At 44.4% G+C, this 24,058-nt stretch overlaps 1 protein-coding gene and 1 long non-coding RNA gene across 3 annotated transcripts in view; one reads left to right on the forward strand and one right to left on the reverse strand.

Annotated features, from left to right (window-relative positions):
* The window catches only part of GPR39 (G protein-coupled receptor 39), a 249,454-nt gene extending 232,683 nt beyond the window's left edge, over window positions 1-16,771 (reverse strand). Inside the window, exons 1-2 of one of the 2 annotated variants that reach the window (XM_061135822.1) lie at window positions 16,122-16,771; window positions 14,871-15,847 (exon numbers count right to left, since the gene is read on the reverse strand). In XM_061135822.1, coding sequence (XP_060991805.1) covers window positions 14,871-15,720 — 850 coding nt within the window. In that variant the 5' untranslated portion in view covers window positions 15,721-15,847; window positions 16,122-16,771. Of the gene's footprint in view, window positions 1-14,870 lie in introns of both variants that reach the window. The other variant, XM_061135821.1, reaches the window with a different exon arrangement.
* On the forward strand, window positions 14,948-17,460 carry LOC133051301 (uncharacterized). The gene is made up of 3 exons (XR_009691810.1): window positions 14,948-15,084; window positions 15,532-15,609; window positions 16,778-17,460. It is a non-coding gene; the product is annotated as an uncharacterized LOC133051301 (long non-coding RNA).
* The last annotated feature ends 6,598 nt before the right edge of the window (window positions 17,461-24,058 follow it).

Raw genomic sequence — 24,058 nt, forward strand, 5'->3', positions numbered from 1 at the left:
AGCACTCCAGGCCTCCCTGTCCATCACAAACTCTGGGAGCTTACTCAAACTCATGCCCATCGAGTCAGTGATGCCATCCTGCCATCTCATCCTCTGTCGTCCCCTTCTCCTTCTGCCCCCAATCCCTCCCAGCATCAGGGTCTTTTCCAATGAGTCAACTCTTTGCATGACGTGGCCAAAGTACTGGAGTTTCAGCTTCAGCATCAGTCCTTCCAATGAACACCCAGGACTGATCTCCTTCAGGATGGACTGGTTGGATCTCCCTGCAGTCCAAGGGACTCTCAAGAGTCTTCTCCAACACCACGCTTAAAAAGCATCAATTCTTTGGCTCTCAGCTTTCTTCACAGTCCAACTCTCACATCCACACATGACCACTGGAAAAACCATAGCCTTGACCAGACAGACCTTTGTTGGCAAAGTAATGTCTCTGCTTTTTAATATGCTATCTAGGTTGGTCATAACTTTCCTTCCAAGGAGTAAGCGTCTTTTAATTTCATGGCTGCAATCACCATCTGCAGTGATTTTGGAGCCCCAAAAAATAAAGCCTGCCACTGTTCCCACTCTTTCCCCATCTATTTCCCATGAAGTGATGGGACCAGATGCCATGATCTTAGTTTTCTGAATGTTGAGCTTTAAGCCAACTTTTTCACTCTCCTCTTTCACTTTCATCAAGAGGCTTTTTAGTTCCTCTTCACTTTCTGCCATAAGGGTGGTGTCATCTGCATATCTGGGGTTATTGATATTTCTCCCAGCAATCTTGATTCCAGCTTGTGCTTCTTCCAGCCCAGCGTTTCTCATGATGTACTCTGCATATAAGTTAAATAAGTAGGGTGACAATATACAGCCTTGACATACTCCTTTTCCTATTTGGAACCAGTCTGTTGTTCCATGCCCAGTTCTAACTGTTGCTTCCTGACCTACATATAGGTTTCTCAAGAGGCAGGTCAGGTGGTCTGGTATGCCCATCTCTTTCAGAATTTTCCAGCTTATTGTGATCCACACAGTCGAAGGCTTTGGCATAGACAATAAAGCAGAAATAGATGTTTTTCTGGAAATCTCTTGCTTTTTCGATGATCCATAGGATGTTGGCAATTTGATCTCTGATTCCTCTGCCTTTTCTAAATCCAGCTTGAACATCTGGAAGTTCACGGCTCATGTATTGCTGAAGCCTAGCTTGGAGAATTTTGAGCATTACTTTGCTAGTGTGTAAGATGAGTGCAACTGTGTGGTAGTTTGAGCTTTCTTTCGGATTGGAATGAAAACTGACCTTTTCCAGTCCTGTGGCCACTGCTGAGTTTTCCAAATTTGCTGGCATATTGAGTGCAGCACTTTCACAGCATCATCTTTCAGGATTTGAAATAGCTCAACTGAAATTCCATCACCTCCACTAGCTTTGTTCATAGTGATGCTTTCTAAGGCCCACTTGACTTCACATTCCAGGATGTCTGGCTCTAGGTGGGTGATCACACCATCATGATTATCTGGGTCATGAAGATCTTTTTTGTACAGTTCTTCTGTGTATTCTTGCCACCTCTTCTTAATATCTTCTGCTTCTGTTAGGTCCATACCACTTCTGTCCTTTATTGAACCTGGACAACTGTATGCAAAAGAATTAAACCAGACTACTTTCTCACACCATATCTAAACATAAACTCAAAATGGATTAAAGACTTAAATGTAATACCAAAAACCATAAAACTTATAGAAGAAAACACAGGCAGTATGCTCTTTGACATTGGCCTTAATATTTTCTGAATCTGTCTCTTCAGACAATATAAACAAAAGTAAACAAGTGAGACTACATCTAACTAAAAAGTATTGTACAGAGAAAGAAACTAACAACAAAGTGAAAAGACCACTTACTGAATAGGGGTAGATACTTGGAAATGATATATCTGATAAGGAGTAATATCCAAAATATGCAAAGAATTCTTACAACTCAACATCAAAAAGGCAAACAATTCAATTTTTAAAAGGGCAGAGGACATGAATAGATATTTTTCCAAAGAAGACATGTAGAATGTGGACTCTGGAGTCAGACCACAGTTCAAATTGCCATGGGTGATGACCTTGGGCAATTCCGAAAAGCAAGGATAACTCCACCCTCATGATGGTGACGTTGAAAGGAATAGAGAGGAAATGTAAAGGCCAGCCCCTTGGCTGACCCATTCGGGCACTCTGATCAGCCTTGGCAGAAGAATGCTAGAGAAGAAGAAACAATAGGAAGTCCTTTGAACAAAACACTTACTTTGAAGGAAGAGCCAAAAGCTCCATTTTCTGGACACCTCATAAGCACCCTTGAATTTTAATACAACATGAGGAAGCAGATGGCTCAGACGGTAAAGAATCTGCCTGCAATGCAGGAGACCCAGGTTCAGTCCCTGGGGCAGGAAGATCCCCTGGAGAATGGAATGGCAACCCACTCCAATATTCTTTCCAGGAGAATTCCATGGACAGAGGAGCCTGGCAGGCTACAGTCCATGGGGTTGCAAAGAGTTGGACACGACTGAGCGACTAACACTTTCTTTAACTTTCCTCCAAACTTCATTGAGACTGAATTTTTACCACCTTGCAAAAGAAGGTTTTGGAACCTGATTTAAGGTGTTTTTTTTTTTTTGTTTTTTTTTTTTTCAAAATAATATGAAGTTTCTTGTGACTACATGTCATAGAGCAAATTTCCACTTGTCATGACTATATAGAGCTCTTATTACAACTCTAATTAGTTCTTACTAATGTATGATGAGTTCAGTCATTCTAAGTTGATCCTTTTTTATTCTTTTTGAGTTAAAGAATCTCCTCCACATGTTGCACATGGATGCTTCTCACACTTTTAATATGTGGCAACCACAGAGACTTGCTTGCAATGCAGTTATAATTCAATAGGTATGGAGTGTGGTCAAAGACTGTATTTTACAGTTTCCCAGGTTATGTTGATACTGCTGATCCATGGACCATATTGTGAATATCAAGACTGTAGAGGACATCTCTGGAGTGGGTGATGTCTAATTAACCACCCTATTAAAAATTCTGGTGCCAAGAACCAGTTTACTTCATAAGCAGCCAATACTCCCCAGCTCTTCATCAAGGGTATTTTTAGGATTCTTTCTACAAGTCTTCACCTCTAGACTTTGAGGCCTCAACTAAAGAAATATTGAGCTCCTCAAAGAGGAGAACCAGCACTCTGATCTCTAAAGTCTTAATGACACCATGCACATTTTAGGCTTTTGCTAATACTTGATGAATGAAGCACTAAAATGAAACATGAAGATCTGCTGGACAATTCAGACCAGCGTAAAGCCAGTCCATGAGGGTTTCCTGGAGGAAGAGACCTTCAAGAGACACAGTAATGAGAAAAACTCCAGGTCTAGGAAGAATAGGCTACTTCTATGTAAGTTTTTCACCTTCCAGAAAGCAATCTTCAATCACCACTTCACTTGCTTCCCCTGTCAAGACAAACTTGAGCTAAGAAAACAATGACAATACAGCCACTGTCCTCTAAATATATAAAATATGCAGCCGTCAGTTCAACATGATATTTAATCCTTCAGAATTGAGGCACATAGAAAGTCGACCCATAAATTTCTCAGAAAGCTTCGTTTCTGCTGAGTATATCATGTCTTCCAAAAACTAATAATATATAAAAGCCAGAGACCAAATGACCTTGGTTCTACCCCAACACCCTGTGTGCAGTGTCTTATTTCTAAGGTAAACTGGGTTCTTCCACTTCACTAGAGAAAGAGGATGGGTTTTCTCTACAAATTCAGTGAACTTCATCCCTCCCAACCGGGCTTGACTCCCATGTCTGCACGCTTTTGGATTCATAGCCAGTTAGACACGTGACAAGTACAGTAGCAATTGGATGCTGCAGCCTCCTGATCCCCATCTGCCCGACTATGGTACCACCGCTGCTCTCCAGCCACCCAGCCACCCTTGAGGTGTGTAAAGCAGCGTGATGAGATGTCTGGCAGGTGCCTGTCTGCCAGAATGGCTCTTACACACAGTAAGTGCAAATAGGAAATTTTGTCTGGTTTCTCAATTGGCAGAAACCTTAAGCGAGACATCTCTCTTTCTCAGACTTGCTTTCATCACTGTGGTTGGTCCCCACTGTCTGCCCCCATTTTTTTTTTTTGAAGCTATTAATAAATGATGAAGAATGTCAGCAATCTGCCCTGGTGAGCAGCAAAGCTGCCCAGACATTCACTGATTCACCAAACATTTATTCAGCACCGTCTAAGCGCAGGCTCTGAGAAAAAAGAGCTACTTGAAGAATGATCATTAAAAGGTGAACCCACTACAGTCCTCCTCTTTGACAATCAAAGGACCTAGGGGCTCAAAATTCTAGCTTATGGGCTCAAATCTGCAAATTTTGAACTCCTCAAACAAGAGAAAATTCCATGTTGCCCTGGATCATGGTAAATTTCCTAATCCCTGAGCCTTAGCAGATGTTAATAAATGGTGGGTGAATTCAGGAATGGCTGGGCCTTGGGTAAAGGTCTTAGAAGGTGGGACTCTTCACAGAGACATTTCCAGAAATTAGGTTTGGAAGATATAACTAAGGCAGGAGAAGTGTTTACCTTGGAGCCCCCTTATCAGAGTTCAGAGAATGTATGTTTTCTATTGTCACATAACAAATTAATATAAATTAGTGTCTGAATTATTATCTCATAGTTGTGTGGATCACAACTCCAGAGCCAGTATGGCTGGAACCTCTGCTCTGAGTCTCATGGGGTCAGACAAGCTGAGTTATTTCTGGAAGCTCTGGGGTGAAATGCACCTCTCAGTTCATTCAGATCCCCATTTCTTTGCTGGCTCTCAGCTCCTCAGGACCACCTACATTCCCTGCCAGTGGTTCCACACATCTGCAAAGCCAGCAGTGGAAAATTTCTCTTACCTCCCACCCATCCAGCATGCCCTGTATCTGACTCCTAGACCTAGATTTAAAGGATCTTGTGACTTGATTAAACCCATGTAGAAAAATCTCCCTATTTTAAGGTCAACTGATTTGGGAACTTAATTACTTCTGCAAAATCCCTTCACTGCAACGCCTTGATTAGTGTTTGACTGAATAAGTGGGAGCAGGTGTACGTACACAGGGGGTCAGGAATTCTAGGAGCCATCTCAGATTTCTGCCTACCACAGGGCAGTGGGGGAAAGGCAGGTAGAGCCAAAGTGACTTCCTGAGGATCATAATTTGTGCAATCTCCCTCCTACCCAAGGGCAGCAGCCACCGTTGGGGAATTTCAATTCCTGCCCCTTAGAAGCAGCTCCTCCTAGGTGGCTCAGCGGTAAAGAATAGGTCAGTGCAGGAGACATGGGTTCAATCCCTGGGTAGGAAAGGTCCCCTGGAGGAGGACGTGGCAACCCACTCCAGTATGCTTGCCTAAACAACAACATGAAGCCACTCACAGCCACTGTGTACCCAGACCAGTAGAGAAGTTTGAAAAAATACAGGTATGCAAAGTCCTTGATCTCCAGGAGCCCCAAGAATAATTGGGTGACAACACCTGTGATGCTATCTGAGAAAAGGGGCCTCAGATGGCTCATTACTCATAGGAAGATCAGTGTAGAAAGGCTTCAAGGAAGAAGTGGGGACTTGAAATTGTCATTAAAGAATGACCACTGCACAATGGAATAAGTTAGAGCACGGGTTCCCAGCCTCCAGGACCCAATGCCTGATGATCTGAGGAGAAGCTGATGTAATAATAATAAAGTACACAATAAATGTAACGCACTTGAATCACCCCGAAACCATCTCCCCGTGGGTCCGTGGAAAAAATGTCTTCTATGGAATTGGTGGTGCCTAAAAGGTTGGGACCACGGAGTCAGAGTGACTATGACTGAGCCAGCTCCTAACCAGAGCCTGTGTGATATGGGGTCAGTTGGGGCTGCCACCCTGGGGACATGCGAGGAGCTGGATGGAAGCAGAGTCATTCTCTGGCCACAGAAGGCTGCAGCGACAGCAAGACTTGGACAAGCCAAGAGCCAGGGACCTGGATAATGGCAGGAAGAACTAACTGGCACCAGCTGCTCTTCCAGGACTGTGTCCCCACAAAGGATTGTCTCTTTTCTACTCTGGGAACATCACCAGGCCTTTATGTTTACTTCAACTGCCGTGTGACAAATGCTATCACCTTAAGAGCAGCAGCACATCTTTATGCATCTTCACCCCTTCATAGCCCTTCACTGACTTCCAAGGAGACATGGCAAACCTTTCAGCTCTGGTCTTCTCTGGAACAAGCTGTATGGTGGTAGAGCTCGTCTACCAGACTGGGCCGGTTACATGGGAAAGGGAGAGCTACAGAGTTTAGCGATCCTCCTGCCGCCTCCTGAAGGCTTAGAAGACAACTGCCTCGTCAAAAGGTCAAGAAGCCCAGCTTCTTCCAGTTCAGCTTTTCAAACCTGAAAACAATACCTTTGGACAAGGCAGCACTTGCTTCTTGACTTCCCTGGGGTGGCAAGTCTTCTGGTTAAGATTTGAGGGAGATGGCTGCAAACAAATGCAATTTAAGGGGGAAATAAAAAACCTTGGTTAGTGGTCCAATAGTTAAGAATCCACCTTCCAATTCAGGGGCTGTGAGTTTGATTCCTGTCCAGGGAACTAAGATCCCACATGCTGCAGAGAATCTAAGCCCACACTGTGACTGCTGAGCCTGTGTCTGCCTGCTGCAATGACAGAAACCCACACACCACAATGAAAGACCCCACATTCAACTGCAACCCACGTGCTCCAACTAAGATCTGACGCAGCTAAATAATAAACAAATATTTAAAAAAAAACAACACATTGATTGAATGCTTTTAAAATATTTCCCCCACTTCATCCTCTTTCCATTACCCTGAGGACCCTCTTATCAACAAGTGGTGAAAGGGCCTGCTAAGAAGTAATTTTTCAAGGTGTCTTATTCCATTACCATCCGGTTAAACAGAGTGTAACAGGGACTGCTAAACAGCACCCTAATCACTTTCACTGTAAGGTAACTCTTGGCAGGTACATATGGTGAACGCTGACATTTAAGGGCTGATTAACACAGACTGTTCCTTGGCTCAAGAGAGAGAGAAAATCTTTAATGCCCTCCACAATATCTTCACTTTTCAGAGGCCTGGGCCAAATCAGATCACTTTCAAGAGAGTATCTTGGGATTTCTTGGTGGTTCAGTGGGAAAGAATCCCCCTGCCAATGCAGGAGACACAGGTTCAATATCTGGTCCAGGAAGATCCCACGTGCCTTACAGTAACTAAGGCTGTGTACCAAAACTATTGAGCTGTGTACCAAAACCACAACTACTGAAGGCTGAGAGCCCTAAAGCCCATGCTCTGCAACAAAAGAAGCCACTGCAATGAGAAGCCACCACACCACAATGAAGAGCAGTTCTTACTCTCTGCAACTAGAGAAAAACCCACACAGCAACGAAGATCCAGCACAGTCAAAATTAAATTAAAAAAAAAAAAGTTTTTAAAGAAAAATGAGTCTTTAAAAAAAAAAAAAAAAGCACCTTTAGGTTTAGACTAATCCCCAAAATTGTGAGGAATGATAAATTTCCAGAGGAATGCATGCCCAAGGATAAACAGAGCAGCATTTCCAATCCCAAGCTCAGGGACATTTAAGTATTTATTCAGTCAACAATTTTCCATTGAACATCTGCTGTGTCTGGAGAAGGAAATGGCAACCTACTCTAGTACTGTTGCCTGGAAAATCCCATGGACGGAGGAGCCTGGTGGGCTACAGTCCATGGGGTCACACAGAGTCAGACATGACTGAGCGACTTCACTTCTGTGTGCCAGGCATTACGCTATGGATGAAGCACAGTCGAAGGTAAAGAAGAGCTCCTGCCCTCGAGGAATGAGAGGGAAAGCAGACATCAATCAAATGATTTCACCGCTAAATATAAAATTATAACTGCTGAGTCTTGTTTCAAGGCAGGTTTAATCAAGTCAAGGAGGATGGGCCATGCTTCCCAGGGGAGATCTGAAAATGCTAATTTGGTGAAGGGGCTGGCAGGGTGAGGTAGAGCATGGAGTAAGGCAGAAAAGCATTTCAGGCAAAGGAAACAGCACATGCCAAGGCCAGATGGTGAAAGTGTGGAGCCTGGCCATGGTCCACTGAAGAACTGAAGGAGGGGGCATGGGGCAGAGCAATTAAGTGGTGTTATGGACTGAACTGTGCCCCCCAAATTCATGGGGTGAAGCCCTAACCCCACAATGTGACAATGACTGGAGACAGAGCCTTTAGGGAAGTAATTAAGTTAAACAAGATCAGACGCGCTGGGCTCTAATCCAATTAGACGAGTTTCCCTATCAGAAAAGGAAACCATACCAGAAATCACTGTCCCTGTTCCCACCAAGCAAGGGCCCATGAGGACTCCGTGAGAAGGCTGCTATTTGCAAACTGAAGTAGTAGTCTCACCAGAAACCATCCCTGCCATCTCCTGGCTCTCCAGTTTCTAGCTTCCAAAACTATGAGAAAATAAGTGTCTCCTGTTTAAGCCGCGCCACCTGTGGTATTTTGTCATGACGCTCCAGCTGACTAACACAACCAGAGAAACACACGCCATGAAGCTGAAGGGGCAGCTGACCATGAGGTCCTTGTGTTAAGGATTTTGATCTGTGACCTCAGAGCCATGGGAAGCCACTAAGGGACTTGAACACATGTGGCTGGGAACGGGGGCATCAGTGGGACCCCAGCAGCTGCAGCATGATCTCCCTAGCTAAGGGTAGACGCAGACAGTCCTCCAGTGGTGACGCATCCAGTCAAGGTCCCTCAAAGTGGAAAAGGGACTCCAGGAGCCCAGGCTCTTTGAAGGTCCCTGCAAAGGAAGGTGCCAGCAGCAAGCAGGGCCCAGGTGAGGCTGAGCACATCGACTTACAAGGACTCACAGCGGCAGGTGACCAACCTTATCCCCAGGGTTCAGTATGCAGCCAAGAAGTAGAAGCAGAGTCAGCTGGGCTGTCCAGGGCTGCAGATCAGCAGGGGAGGTGGAAAGAAGGAAAAGGTGGAGAGAGATGACAGTGTCATCCAAGTGGTGGGTCAGAGGAACTTGCCTAGGGGCGCGAGACAGGGCTCCTTGACACCCAATTCAATATTCTTGCTCCGTGCTGTCTTTACACGCAAAAAGGCTTTTATTCTGAGTGGTTTTAGCGTTAATAAGCTGAATGCACTGCTCAGTGAAGGCCTCCGCTGTCTTATTACACTTTGCCCCCAAGAGGCATGCAACTAAGACAGATGAACAGACTGGCTAATGAACAGGGACTGGGCTTCCAATATTCCCTTCCAGAGGAACGATGCATCTCTCCAATAGAGAAATGAAATCACTGAGGCAGCCTGATTATAAAACTAAAACAGCATCATTATGTCTGTCTACCCAGGGTGATCGCAGGACACTTGGAATTTATGACAGACGTCACAAATAGAAAAATAAACGTGAAACACCATTTATTACAGCCACATCCACCCCAGTAAAAGGAGGAGGTAGGAATCTGAATTCTTGAGGCAAAACTCTTTTTTTTCTTGAAATATCCAAACATTTGCGTCAAAATAATCTCTCACATTAAAAATGTCACTAATTTAATTTTGGTGATATTTCCCTGAGAGACTGAGTTGGCATAGCCCTTTATACATCAGAGAAAAAGCCTTTGCTAAGAAAATTAATAACACGAACATGATTATAAGACCAGAATTTAAACTAGTCAAGAAACAACTATTTAAAAATTCTTTGGACTCTTCACAGTATTTTAAGGCATTCATTTCCATGTAATCAGTTGATACACACAAGACTATAGAGATTGATTTTTCAATTAATTATATTTCTGCGTATGGTCTGCACATAGGGTGCAGAATTTCATGAAGTCAATGAAAGGAAAGCTGAAGAAACACAGGAATCAAATGACAAGCCACTGACAAATGAAGATCTGGCAGAATTAGACCAGTTAATCCTAAAAGAAGGGGAAATTGACAGAGATGATGCTAGGACAGGAGCTTCAATGAGGGTGAATTAAACAGCAAAGAATTAAGAGAAGCTCTTGGGAGAAAGCTTTCTCTATAAGCTTGCTGTTCTAGAAAATCAAACACAATGGCTATCAGACCTCTTCTGTCAGAAAAATTACATCCTCCAAAAAGCATTTGTTTCATTCTGGAAAAATAAAGTCATTCTAAGAATTCACATATGATTAGAAGCCACATTTAATAAAATATTACTAATTTCTTAATTTTCACTGCTATTTTTCAAAATGACATCCCAATAAAACCTCTTTTCATGGGAAATTTTGGACTCCATTTTATTTATTTTTTTAATTGGAGGATAATCACATTACAATGTTGTGTTGGTTTGTGCCATACAATGCAAATCAGTCATAATTATATATATAATTATTTTAATTAAATATATATATATATATATATCACCTCCCCCCTGAGCCTCCTTCCCTCTGGACTCCAGCTATTGTCAACATCTCAGCTTCCTCCATCTCTCCTATGAACACATGACTTTGACCTCACATCTGGGATCTTAAGACCCAGAGGATATGATTCTGATCTCCTCCCTGCTTCTCTCTGACCCACCCCACAAATACTCAGACACACATTAATTTTCTTTTTCAGAATAGTTCAGTACAACGGCAACTCTCAATTTTTTTCCATCCAATACACATGATGGACAGAGTCCATATTCAACACATTCTCCACAATCAACCCAAACTGATGTGCAATTCCATCACTCGTTGCACCTCCTTCCTTTTCCCTCTGACTCGGGAGAGCAAATCAGAATTAAAAAAAATAATAATAAACTGTACTTATTATACAGTCCTGGTGGCTAAGACTGTAAAGAATCCACCTACAATGCAGGAGAGCAAGGTTCAATCCCTGGGTCAGGAAGATCCCCTGGAGAAGTGAACGGCTACCTACTCCAGTATTCTTGCCTGGAGAATTCCATGGACAAAGAGCCCAGCAGGCCACCTATCCATGTTGTCGCAAAGAGTCAGACACAACTGAGCGACTAACAACACAAGCCTCCATGATGTTTAATTTTTTAATTTCACAATTATCTGTAAAAAAAAAAATTCATAACTATCTTTGAAAGACAACCACTACCTTACAGATCCTTAGAAAGTAGCCATAACCGAGCCCCGATCACTTCATGCTCTTGGAAGCTACCAATTACAACGCTTCTTTTAAAATCCTCTTATTTCACTTTGAGTGGGTGACATCTGACAGCAAGCCACACGTACAATGAGCACAAACATGAACGTCTGTGGACCAGGCAATGCAAAGAACTCCAAGTGAGTGTTGAGAAAGACAAGATGGAAGGTCTGGGAAACTCTCTTGAAAGGAAGGCTCCTTTTGCATATTCTCAACCTCTAAACTATAAAGAGACAAATGTACCAGCTCCTTGCTGTCTTGGCATGGGACAAGTCATATTAGCAGTGACCATACAGAAAGAAATATGTCTAGTACTGATTTCTTACTGAGCTGACGGGAGGCAAGAAGGGACACTCATGTGTCCAGAAATGCGCACTTTCACATTATTATTGTTCTCTCCTGCAAATTGTTTGAGAGCTAGGAGGTGTCTCAGCATCTCTTTCTTGTTCAGATTTCCCAATTTGTTTTCATTATTCACCAGCCCAGAACCTCAGCTAGACTGAGGCACAATAGCAAAGGATGCAGAAAGGAAAAATTAATAATATTTTCTACATAGACTTCCTCATCTTGGGTAGATTTATGAATTTCCCTTCTGTTATGCAGAAGTTAGTATTTTTTAACAACGAGAGGAGAGAATCCTTAATTGTTTTTTTTATTGCCTCCAGAGCTCCAAAGACATCTTGTGCTGTGTTGTCATTTACATTTCACATTAAATGCAAAAGATGTTTGAAATGAGCAAATATTTGTTTTAATTTGATACATCTGTTAACTGAAGTGCTAAAAGGACTGCTAAATCACTATGTTAAATTCAGCGATTTGTAAACAATTTATATTTTCATTTGTTCTGGGTTAAAAATGCCCCCAAAGCATACGTTTTATGAAACCCACAAAGTAAACTGCATTGTATCAATCTGATGGATGTAGACCATGGTTTCTTCCTCTTCATTCCATTAATTTATTTCCTAACTTGAGTTAATTAGTGAGGATCCTATTTGCAAAAGCTCTTTGAAATTCATTGGGAGAAGGGGACATTTGCAAGAACTGCTCTGCAAACCTACTGCAGAGGCAATGGGCTAAATACAAATGGGAAATTCCCCCAAGATATTACCACACATTGAGCACCTGATTGCCATTCAACAATCTATGCAGGGAACACAGTGGGTGATTAATACGTAGTTGTTACAAGAAACAGGGAGACAAGGAGAAGGAAAGAATGAGGGCAGCTGAGAGAACAGACTCATCCTCAGCAATCAGTAACTGGATGAGATGATCTCCAAGTTCCTATTTGTCTCTCCCTGAAAGTCTGGGACGTTCTGATTTCATGTCTGAATGGAAACAGAACTACAACTTGGAGACTGACTTTGACTTAGAACAATACCCACTAGGAGAAGAACAGACATCTACTGAGAGAAATTTTTTTAAAAAATTAATAAGAGATTGGTACAATAGAGAACAAAGAGAAATCAGTTATTTTTGTTCTTGGTCAAATGGAGTCTTACTTCCCAAATTAGCGTGGGAGGTAATGTCCTATACTCAAAAAAGAAAAAAAGGAAATTTCTTCACACTAAAGTAGGAATTACTGCTAACAGTTTAAGACATGCCTAAAGGTATATGGGGGAAGGAAGAACTAGTCTTTCAACAGATGTTCAAACAAATCCAATGTCTTGTTTCTTCCTGGAATATTTTGTGTAGAAACCAGTGGGTAAGAGAGATTGAGTCCGGTTGGGTGCCCTGCCTAAGTCCCTGGACAAAGTCACCTGATACAGATGCCTTACTCCGGTTTCCAGAAAGGTTGCAACATCTTATCAAAGTCCTGCTTTACTTCATTTTCCCTTCCCCTTGAGCCTATGAAAAAGCCACAGGCAGTCACTTATTTCCCTGCCCTTGTAATAACAGAGAAACAAATCTTGACTCTTCATTGGATCTGTTTCTTTTACTTTAACATATGTATTCTATCACTTTTGCTACAAGAATGTTGCCTTTAGCATGAAATATATAGGATGGACCATTCTCAAGGCTTTAATGTTTAAAGACATAACGTTTTCCCATTCATATGAAGAGTTGCAGAACAGAATAACATTCGTCTTATTGCAGGTTTATAGGAACATCATAATCTTACCAACCTTACCTGTACATACAGCTGCAAAAACAAAGAATTATTAAACAGAGAAGCTTGCAACAACCAACCACACCCCTTCCCTTTTAACAAAGAAGCTTGAATGCCAACTCAGGTAAGATGTTTCTGTGGGACACTAGTCCACCATCTGCTCAGTCTGCTGGCTTACCAAATAAAACTGCTATTCCTTGTCCTAACAACTTGTCTCTCAGTTTCTTGGCCTGTTATGTGGTGAGTGACAGGCAACTCGGAGGCACCCCGGAGAAACAAGGTTAAAATCTGGGAGCTGCACTTAAGTGCATTTGAACTAGGTTCTAAGTCTGAAATTCCTCCTCTATGAAATGGAAATATGTCAGAAGCACAGCTCCTGATGCAGAATCAGGCATCCCCAACCCACAAACTCCTTCTCTCATTTTGCACAGACAATAAAGTCAGGCCCACTGTACAGACACACCGGAAGCCAGGGGTAGGGCTGGGCCAAAACCCAGTTCTTGTCATCCTTCTTCAAGTGCCTCCCAGCTTTCTTTCTTGTCTAACTTTCACCCTGGAACCTGTTTCTCAGGTTTCCCACACCAAAACAAACAGCACCATGATTTACTCCTCCTCGGATGCCACACTGCAGAAGGGGCTGGGGAGAAAGGGAAACATTTGTTCCATCAACTCCCCCTTGACTCACACTCACAAGGACATCTTTTGCTCCTTTCTGCTAAAAAATATTTTGAAAGACCCTTTGCTGCGTACACTTTGCATGTTTCTGGGAAAGCCTAGTCTCTCAAAGGGTGGCCACCAGGACTCTCCTCTGAGGTCTTGAGGGGCTACTGATCACGGGCCCCTTCCCTTCCTGGCACACAGAAGGATCTGACTCAAAATAATTGCATCACAACCAAAGTTTGGGAAACAAACCAAGTTCTCTGCATGGAAATTGGGTATTTTGGATAATCAGTCAAGTCGCAGGAAATCTGGGAAGCCAGATTTTCTGATTCAGACAAACAAGCCAGCCCACTCCTGCTATGTTTCTGTGCTCTGATAACAAACAGACCCACCACGACGAACACTCAAGCACTATCCAGAGAAGTGGGTGTCTGAGAGCTCCACTTCCTTAAGACTTGGGTAGGAAACCACTTTGGGGGAACAAAGTCGCAGGCTGGAGAGTGTATTCCTGACAGCCTTGTTTCTGCTAAGGAGGACAAAAATGGGAACACAGTGTAATTGCCTGAGAAAGGTTGCCCGGGGCAAAGACGGGCTAGATAAGGACGCTCCCTGCCAGCCCTGCAGAACTTGGTCCTTCTCAGAGGACTTTCACCTGTCCCGAGTTACCTAGTTCGACCCTCACATTTCTCAGTATTATCATCGCCATTTTCCCTAAGCTGTCGGCCAGCTGTGACTTGGCCAGCAGTCACAGAGCTGCCACTGGGGAACGTACCTAGACCTTCTGACTTCCGGTCAAGTGCTCTTCTGACCATTACCCCAGACTCCAAAACAGAGAGAAGAGACATCCAGAGGCTTATATCCTTGCCTCTTCAACCTCAGTGAACTTAGGTTCACACTATTAAGGCAAGGCTTGGGTTAAGAGGACCGCGGGGGCAGTGGTGGGGTGGGGGTGAGGTCTGCCCCCGGACTCACTCAGGAAGACGATGGTCTGCCTCCGGGCGCTCCTGCTCTCCTGACTCTCCGCCTTCCTCAGCTGCCGCCCTTGGGCAGTCAGGGTGCCCTGCTTACTCCGCCTCAGCACCTGCATCATGCTCCAGCACATGAAGGCCACGGAGGCCAGGACCACGAGGTAGACCACGAAGGCGCCGAAGATACTGGACTGGAACACGGTCCAGTGGCTGGACAGGTTGGTACAGACAGACATGTTGGAACTCTCCGGTTGCTCCTGGTGGCGTGTGCGGGAGCGGTTGCAAGTGAGTCCCCGGCGAGTGGGCACGTTCACCAAGGGGTACTCCACTCCCATGGCAAAAAGCAAAGGCAGCGCCACTAGGGCGGACGTGACCCAGACGAAGCCAATCAGCAGTTTCACCTGGCAGGGCCCCGACATGGCCTTATACCTGAAGGGGTGGCAGATGGCGATGTAGCGCTCAAAGCTGAGGGTCAGCACGTGCAGCAGCGTGGCATAGCTGCAAGCCTCAAAGAGGAACGTGTGCACCTTGCAGGACACGGTGTAGCTGGGTGTGGTCAGGGGGTTCCAGATGATGCTGTAGAACTCCATGGGCATGCCGATGAGGAAGACCAGGATGTCGGAGCAAGCCAGGCTTACCATGTGATCTGTCACCTCCTTCTGCAGGTAGCCTTTCTTCTGTAGCACCTGGGTGACCCGAATGGTGACACTGTTCCCCAGGATGCCCACCACGAAGATAACCAGGTACACCAGGATGAGGGTGATTTTGATCCAGGTGGCCACCTCGAACTCGGGAACATGTCTGTGATCAATGACCTGGGAGCAGTCCCTGCTGGGGTGGCTGGGGGAACCCATGAGGAAGACAGCCAGCCAGGCAACCGGGTCCAAAGTCCTTCTCAACTTCCCTTCCTCCTCCCCGCGGAGCCCAAAGTTCACCGCTGCACCTCACCGCAGTGGGCGCAGGGCTTTCTCTCGAGCTCACCTGGAAAAGACAATTTGAGATTTCAGGTGCTTTTACGGAAACTTCCTGGGGCAGCCCAACCTAGGCGAAGCCGTAGGCGCTTAGGGGTGGGGCTTGGGGGGGTGGTGACTGGGCGAGGCGTGGTGAGCTCAGAGGAAGGAGGTTCCAAACTCGCCTCAGCCAGTCAGCCCATAGCCCCGAGCTCGCCCGCCCTTCCCCTGCAGGACTCTGGCGCTTTGCTCCGCGTCTCTCCGGCTCCCCTCCAAGCCACCTGGCCTTTACTGGTCAAACCCACCCTCCGGGAGCGCGGTCTCCCGTGCGGAGAGGCTGGAGGCCGGGTGGTCAGCGATTAATCGTTAACTACCGCCGCCTGCGCTCCCGGCCCGCAGACCCAGCCCAGCTGGGGTTTGACTCAGCACCCAGGCACTGTCCCGAATCCAGATCTTGGCTCAGGAGCACGGGGCGACGCGTGGCCCCACCTTCCCCGCCGCCCACGCGGCAGCCACCGACTTAGCGTTGCCTTCTGGGCGCACGCGCATCCCAGTCCCGGGAGGCGCAGCCCGGGGGGAAGCGCTCCTGGACCTGGAGTCCCGGGCTAAGGCTCGGAAAGACCGGCTGCCCGCTCCTGCCCTGGGGTTCCCTTCAAAGGTTGGGCCACCACCACCAGTTTAGGGGGCGGCGACGGCTGGACCCAGGCGCCCTCCAGTTGGCTGGGGCCCCCGGAGCTGCCAGCAAGCGTTCCCTCTTTGGTGCCCAGCCGTCGAGCCCTGGGTGTGCTGACAGGGAACGGTCAGGCTATGCCTGGCTGGAGCTGCTGCCCCAGGAGGTCTAATAAGATCGCCGTAGAAGCCCTGCCTTTCTCGCAAAGCCTCTCGGCGGCGTTTGCAAGGGGCCTGCCTCGCGTCCCTGCCTAGAGACCCGAGGAACGAGAGCCAGGCTCCTTTCTTTCAGTTTCACTCGGCTGCCCAGGCCCCTCCCCAGGCAGCGGCGGCGGGGAATCTCTAACTGCGGACGTGTAGATGCATAAGGATGGCGCCATCCACCCGGGCGCTTCTGGCAGGAAGAGCGTCCCCAGTCCTCCTCCGAGGGAGCTGCGACCGGGACATCTAGGGCAGCAGGAGGGGTAAACATGACATTAAGGATTATGACATTTCTCTCTTCTCTGAGAGGAAAACCTCTAATGGACCCATCTTCCTCTTCTAATTCTAAAATCCGAAGAACACTGCCGCACTCGGGGGTGGAGTGAGGAGGTGGAGGTGTGTGGTGTTGGGGGGAGGCTGTCTTATGCACTGTAGAATATTTAGCATCCCCAGGTCTCCTGCACCCCCATACCCAACCGTCACCCAACAAGGACAGCCAGGATGTCTCCAGATGTTGCCAGTTGTCCTCTGAGGAAGCAGAACTGGCCCAGGTGGAGAGCCACTGCCTTGAAGGAAGAAAATAGATCCTCTTTATCTGTTCATCCTGAGGGCCTAGCACAGGCCTGTCCAAAGAGAGTCCTTAAATTATCACAGATTTTATTTTCTTGGGTTCCAAAATCAGTCTGGACAGTGACTGCTGCCATGAAAGTTATGACAAACCTAGGCAGCGTATTAAAAAGCAAAGACATCACTTTGCTGACAAAGCTATGGTTTTTCCAGTTGTCATTTATGGATGTGAGAGTTGGACCATAAAGAAGGTTGAGCACAGAAGAACTGATGCTTCCAAACTGTGGTGCTGGAGAAGACTCTTGAGAGTCCCTTGGACAGCAAGGGGATCATACCAGTCAATCCTAAAGGAAATCAATCCTGAATACTCATTGGAAGGACTGATGCTGAAGCTGAAGCTCCAATACTTTGGCCATCTGATGCAAAGAACCACCTCAGTGGAAAAGACCCTGATGCTGGGAAAGATTGAGGGCAGGAGAAGAAGGCAACGGAGGATAAGATGGTTGGATGGCATCACCAATTCAATGGACATGAGTTTGAGCAAACTCCAGGAGATGGTGAAGGACAAGGAAGCCTAGTGTAATGCAGTCCATGGGATTTCGAAGAGTCAGACACGACTTAGTGACTGAACGACAACAAAATTATCATAACCACCACCCTATGATGTGACCATTTTAAAGATGAAGAAACAGGTGTCCAGAGGAATAGATGCTTCCCCCCAAGGCCATAAGAGAGTGAGTGAGGGGGTTGAAAATGAACCCAGATCTATGAAACCCTGAGTAGACCTACACTCCTAACAGGGAGGGAATTCTGGGAGCACAGAGTTTCTCAGAAACTGAGCTGGGAACAGTACATATAGAGAAACAGGGACTTTATTTTCTGAACTCAAACCTGGGCAGGTGGGCTGAAAACCTCAGGAGTATTTGATTTTGACATTGTCTCAGAGAAAAGAAAAAAGTTGTATGGACATTGGATCTTTTCAGTTAGCACCTTATGTGGCTAGAGTTCTGTTTGGTTTTGTTTCCCTTCTCTGTTATATTACAAGCTCTAAGACCATGAACTCTACCTTTTTCCTCTCTGACACCTCTCTGCAAAGCCCTAAATAATATGTTTTGCTGACCGCCCTTCCCTCTATGATTTGTGCTATTTGACCTACTTGCTGGCCCAGAAACTCTTAACTCACTTCCTCATCGGTGAGCTGTGCTTGGTGAACATGACCTCCATGTCCCTATAGCTGTCCCACAAAGCTCACACGCTGAGCAAGAATGGACTCTTGGAGCTTCGGTAACTACAGATCAGAATCCTGCATGGACTCCTCTGCAAAAGGCCCTGGTTATTTGCTGTCCAGAGTGACTGAGAAGAAGGTCTGGAAGAACCCCGCCCTCCAACCACCAGTACCACCAGCACAGCGTACAAACATGCCCACTTCTTTCTTTTCAAGAGGAAACAAGTCGGGAACCTCACAAGTATCCCTCGGTCCTGCCACTGACCCTGCCTTTGAAAAGTTCCTCTCGGTCATTCTTTGAGCTCCTGTTATGTGTCTGGCACTTTCCATGATTCGTTTCTTTCAATCCTCACGAGGCTACTAGGTAGACATTATTACCCCATTTTACTGATGAGGAAATTGAAGATGGGGAAAATTAAGTGACCAACCATTAAAGATTGGAGGCAGGCTTCCAACCCAGGTCTGCCTGGCACCACAGCCCTCTCTACTCTGGAAGGTTCCCTGTGCAGGACAAAACCATGTCAGGCTGAACAGTGGCATTCTGGGGAGAGGAGCTTTTTCTAAGTCACCAGACACTTCTCCTCGCCCCAGCTCCAGCATGCCAGTCATCCTGCAGTGCATTTGATAATTCCAATTTGTTCTGCTCAGACAAGATTTCCATTATTGTTCAATTTCTTTCATCAATTTTTTCTTTCACAAAGTGTGAACAAGGATTACAAATGCATGGCCAAATGGTGAGAATCAAGCTAATTAAAATTCGTTCCTTACAGTAGAGATGGAAAATTGCATTTTGAACAAAGGTCCAGGAGAATTGAATTTCCATTTCACCTTTGCTTTTCCTAAGACCAATTAAAAACTGTATAATGTGCTCTCATTTGTTGATAAAAGACTGGTATAACACCTGGCCTGACTCTGTGTAATCTAGATTTCTTATTAGCATATTGTATAGAGGGGAAATAGAAGAAAAAGAATGAAAAGAGAGAGGAAAGAATGCGTTAGGTACCCTTTGATATCAGCTCCACTCCAGGGTCTTTCTGGGTCTACACTAACTTATATTCACATTTTACACTTTCCAAGTAAACTTTGGGGTCACTTAGCCGAGTGGCTTTCACACTTTAAGCTCTAATTTTTATAATCTTACATTGGCAACCAAAGTTTAAAAAAATACACACACTTATATACATATATATTTTTGCAAACTTAAATTTATTATGTATACTCAAATTAACATTTACTCATATAAAATCAATCAATAACTTATACCCTAAAAAGTGAATAACACCTTGCTTACAAAGGTTCATGGGAAAATCATAGTGACTATACACTAAGCTATAAAGGGAACTTCAATAATTTTCAAAACTTATAAACAGTGTAGATAGCTTTATTAAGAATGCAGTACAACTAAAAAGTCATAACAGAACCAGAAAATTCTACCATCTCAAAAGAAAGCCAAAACCAAAATTGTAAAGTATCGAGAAAACAATGACCACAAAGAGATTTGCCTATCAGAACCTGTAGAAAATAGCTATAGGAGTTCTCAGGGAAAAATTCATAGCCCTAACTAGTTATTCTAATAAACAGGAAAGCATAAAAATAAAAGGTTATTAAAATAATAAAATTAAGGAAAATAAGGAGTTAATAAAGGTCAAAGGAATTGTGGAAGAACCAAATAGTAGAACTAATAAATAATCCCCCCCAAAATTTTTTAAGTAGGACTAATCATCAAGAATGACGAGTATCAGTCTGGCAGCCTGCATCTCCCACTCCCATAGCACAGGTGTGACCCTCAGAGAGGAGAAAAGAGGTGAACCCTAGGACCACTAAAATGTGTTGCCAGAGGAAATTTGCAAACCATGGGGCAAGAAGGGACTCTACACAGAGCACAGTGGAGGCAGAGGCCGCCAGACTTCACGGAGCACGGCACTGGAGGACGGAGGGACACAGACAGAGCTGCAGACACGGGTGCGGAGGTTCTCTTTAGTGCTTGGCCAGAGTACCGAGTGGACATGTGGAGGTGAAACTCCAGGAGCTGGGCAAAGTATGATTACTGAAGGAAGAACAAATGCTGGGGCTGTAAGCCAGACAATTCTTAAGGTCCCAAATTGCTTGCTGTGAGATGCTAAAGTTCCAAGCGATAAGTGAAGAAACCTCACTGAACCAACCCTGGAGGGGCCAGACTTTAGTAGTAGAATTAGCCACAGAGCCAAGGATACTCTAGACCTGCCTTAACAAAGATACTGACCTGAGCTATCAAACAGGGTAGCCACTAGTCACCTGTAGCTCATGACACTGGAAATATGTCTAGTCCAACCTGGGATCTGGGGATGTGTTGTAAGCATAAAATATATGCCACATTTCAAAGACTTTCTATGAAAAAAAGAATGTAAATGTAATTATTTCTATATATTGACTTCATGTTGAAATGATATAATGGCTATAATGGGTTAAATAAGCTATACTGTTAAAACTAATTTCACTAATTCAAAAGGACACATGCATCCCAATGTTCATAGCAGCATTATTTGCAATTGCCAAGTTATAGAAACAACCTGACTTGCTTCATCAACAGATCAACAGTTGTTCATCAACAAATGAACAGAGAAGGAAGATGTGAGATACACACGCACACACACATACACACAGAGACAATGGAATGCTACACAGCCATTAAAAAGACTAAAATTTTGCCATCTGGAGTAACATGGGTGGACTTGGCATCAGGCTAAGTGAAATAGGTCACACAGAGAAAGACAAATGCTGCGTGATATCACATATATGTGGATTCTATAAAATACAACAAACTTTTTTTTTTTTTAATTAGTTGGAAGCTAATTACTTCACAACATTTCAGTGGGTTTTGTCATACACTGATATGAATCAGCCATGGATTTACACGTATTCCCCATCCCGATCCCCCCTCCCACCTCCCTCTCCACCCGATTCCTCTGGGTCTTCCCAGTGCACCAGGCCCGAGCACTTGTCTCATGCATCCCACCTGGGCTGGTGATCTGTTTCACCAAGGATAGTATACATGCTGTTCTTTTGAAATATCCCGCCCTCACATTCTCCCACAGAGTTCAAAAGTCTGTTCTGTATTTCTGTGTCTCTTTTTCTGTTTTGCATATAGGGTTATATACAGCAAACTATTGAATACAACAAAAAAGAAACAGACTCACAGATATAAAAAAAAAAAAAATGAGTGGTTGCCAGTGGTGAGAAGGAGGAGGGGACAGGCGATATAGGGGTAGGGGATTAAGGGTGCAAACTATTAGACAGAAAAGGAGCTACAAGGATATACTGTGCTACATGGAGGATATAACTACTATTTTCTCATAACTATAAATGGAGGATAATCTTGAAAAATTGTGAAACACTATATTGTACACCTGTAATTTATATATACTATACACATCAACTATACTTCAATTTAAAAAATAATAAAAGTAATTTCACTTTTTTTTTACTTTTTTGATGTGGCTATTAGAATATTTTTAATTTAATGTGGCTTACATTTGTGGTTCACATGATACCTATGAGTTGATATGCAAATATGGGCACAATAAAGGACAGAAATTGTATGGACCTAACAGAAGCAAAAGATATTCAGAAGAGGTGGCAAGAATACACAGAAGAACTGTACAAAGAAGATCTTCATGACCCAGATAACCACAATGGTGTGATCACTCACCTAGAGCCAGACATCCTGGGATGTGAAGTCAAGTGGGCCTTGCGAAGCATCACTACGAACAAAGCTAGTGGAGGTGATGGAATTCCAGTTGAGTTTTTTCAAATCCTGAAACATAATGCTGTTAAAGTGCTGCACTCAACATGCCAGCAAATTTGGAAAACTCAGCAGTGGCCACAGGACTGGGAAAGGTCAGTTTTCATTCCAATCCCAAAGAAAGGCAATGCCAAAGAATGTTCAAACTACCACACAATTGCACTCATCTCACAAGGTAGCAAAGTTAATGCTCAAAATTCTCCAAGCCAGGCTTCAACAGTACGTGAACTGTGAACTTCCAGATGTACAAGCTGGATTTAGAAAAGGCAGAGGAACCAGAGATCAAATTGCCAACATCAGTTGAATCATCAAAAAAGCAAAACATGTTCCAGAAAAACATCTACTTCTGCTTTATTGACTACGCCAAAGCCTTTGACTGTGTGGATCACAACAAACTGTGGAAAATTCTTCAGGAGATGGGAATACCAGACCACCTGACCTGCCTCCTGAGAAATCTGTATGCAGGTCAAGAAGCAACAGTTATAACCAGACATGGAACAACAGACTGGTTCCAAATTGGGAGAGGAGTACATCAAGGCTGTATGTTGTCACCCTGCTTATTTATCTTATATGCAGAGTACATCATGAGAAATGCCCGGCTGGATGCAGCACAAACTGGAATCAAGATTGCTGGGAGAAATATCAATAACCACAGATATGTAAATGATACCACCCTTATGGCAGAAAGTGAAGAAGAACTAAAGAGCCTCTTGATGAAAGTGAAAGAGGAGAGTGAAAAAGCTGGCTTAAAGCTCAACATTCAGAAAACTAAGATCATGACACCTGGTCCCATCACTTCATGGCAAACAGATGGGGAAACAATGGAAACAGTGAGAGACTTTATTTTGAGGGGCTCCAGATGGTGACTGCAGCTATGAAATTAAAAGACGCTTGCTCCTTGGAAGAAAAGCTATGGCCAACCTAGACAGCATATTAAATAGCAGAGACATTACTTTGCTAACCAAGGTCTATCTAGTCAAAGCTATGGTTTTTCCAGTAGTCATGTATGGATGTGAGAGTTGGACTATAAAGAAAGCTGAACACTGAAGAATTGATGCTTTTGAACTGTGGTGTTGGAAAAGGCTTGAGAGTCCTTTGGACCGTAAGGAGATTCAACCAGTCAGTCCTAAAGGAAATCAGTCATGAATATTCATTGGAAGGACTGATGCTGAAGCTGAAACTCCAATACTTTGGCCACCTGATGTGAAGAACTGACTCATTGGAAAAGATCCTGATGCTGGGAAAGATTGAAGGCAAGAGGAGAAGGGGACGACAGAGGATGAGATGGTTGGATGGCATCACTGACTCGATGGACATGGGTTTGAGTGGGCTCCAGGAGTTGGTGATGGACAGGGAGGCCTGGCATACTATAGTCCATGGGGTCGCAGAGAGTCAGACACAACTGAGCAACTGAATTGAACTGAACTGATGGGTTGGGAGACCCCCTAAAGAAGGAAATGGCAACCCACTCCAGTATTCTTGCCTGGGAAATCCCAAGGACAGAGGAGCCTGGCTGGCTACAGTCCATGGGGTCACAAAAGTCAGATACAACTTAGTGACTAAACCACCACCACCACCACAAGAATATTTTATATTTCATGTGGTTTTCATTTGTGGCTCACATGATACCTATGGAATTATGATACTATAAACAGAAACAGATAATGAAACAAAAGACAAAGTCCAAGAAAAAAAATCCAAATACTTATAGAAATTTCATTTATGATAACAGTAACATTTCAAATCAGTAGGGACAGATTGTTCAGGAACTGGTATTGGGAGAATAGATTTTTAAAAAT

The sequence above is a fragment of the Dama dama genome, chromosome 33 (genome assembly GCF_033118175.1).
Source record: "Dama dama isolate Ldn47 chromosome 33, ASM3311817v1, whole genome shotgun sequence".
In the NCBI taxonomy this organism is placed as follows: Eukaryota; Metazoa; Chordata; class Mammalia; order Artiodactyla; family Cervidae; genus Dama; species Dama dama.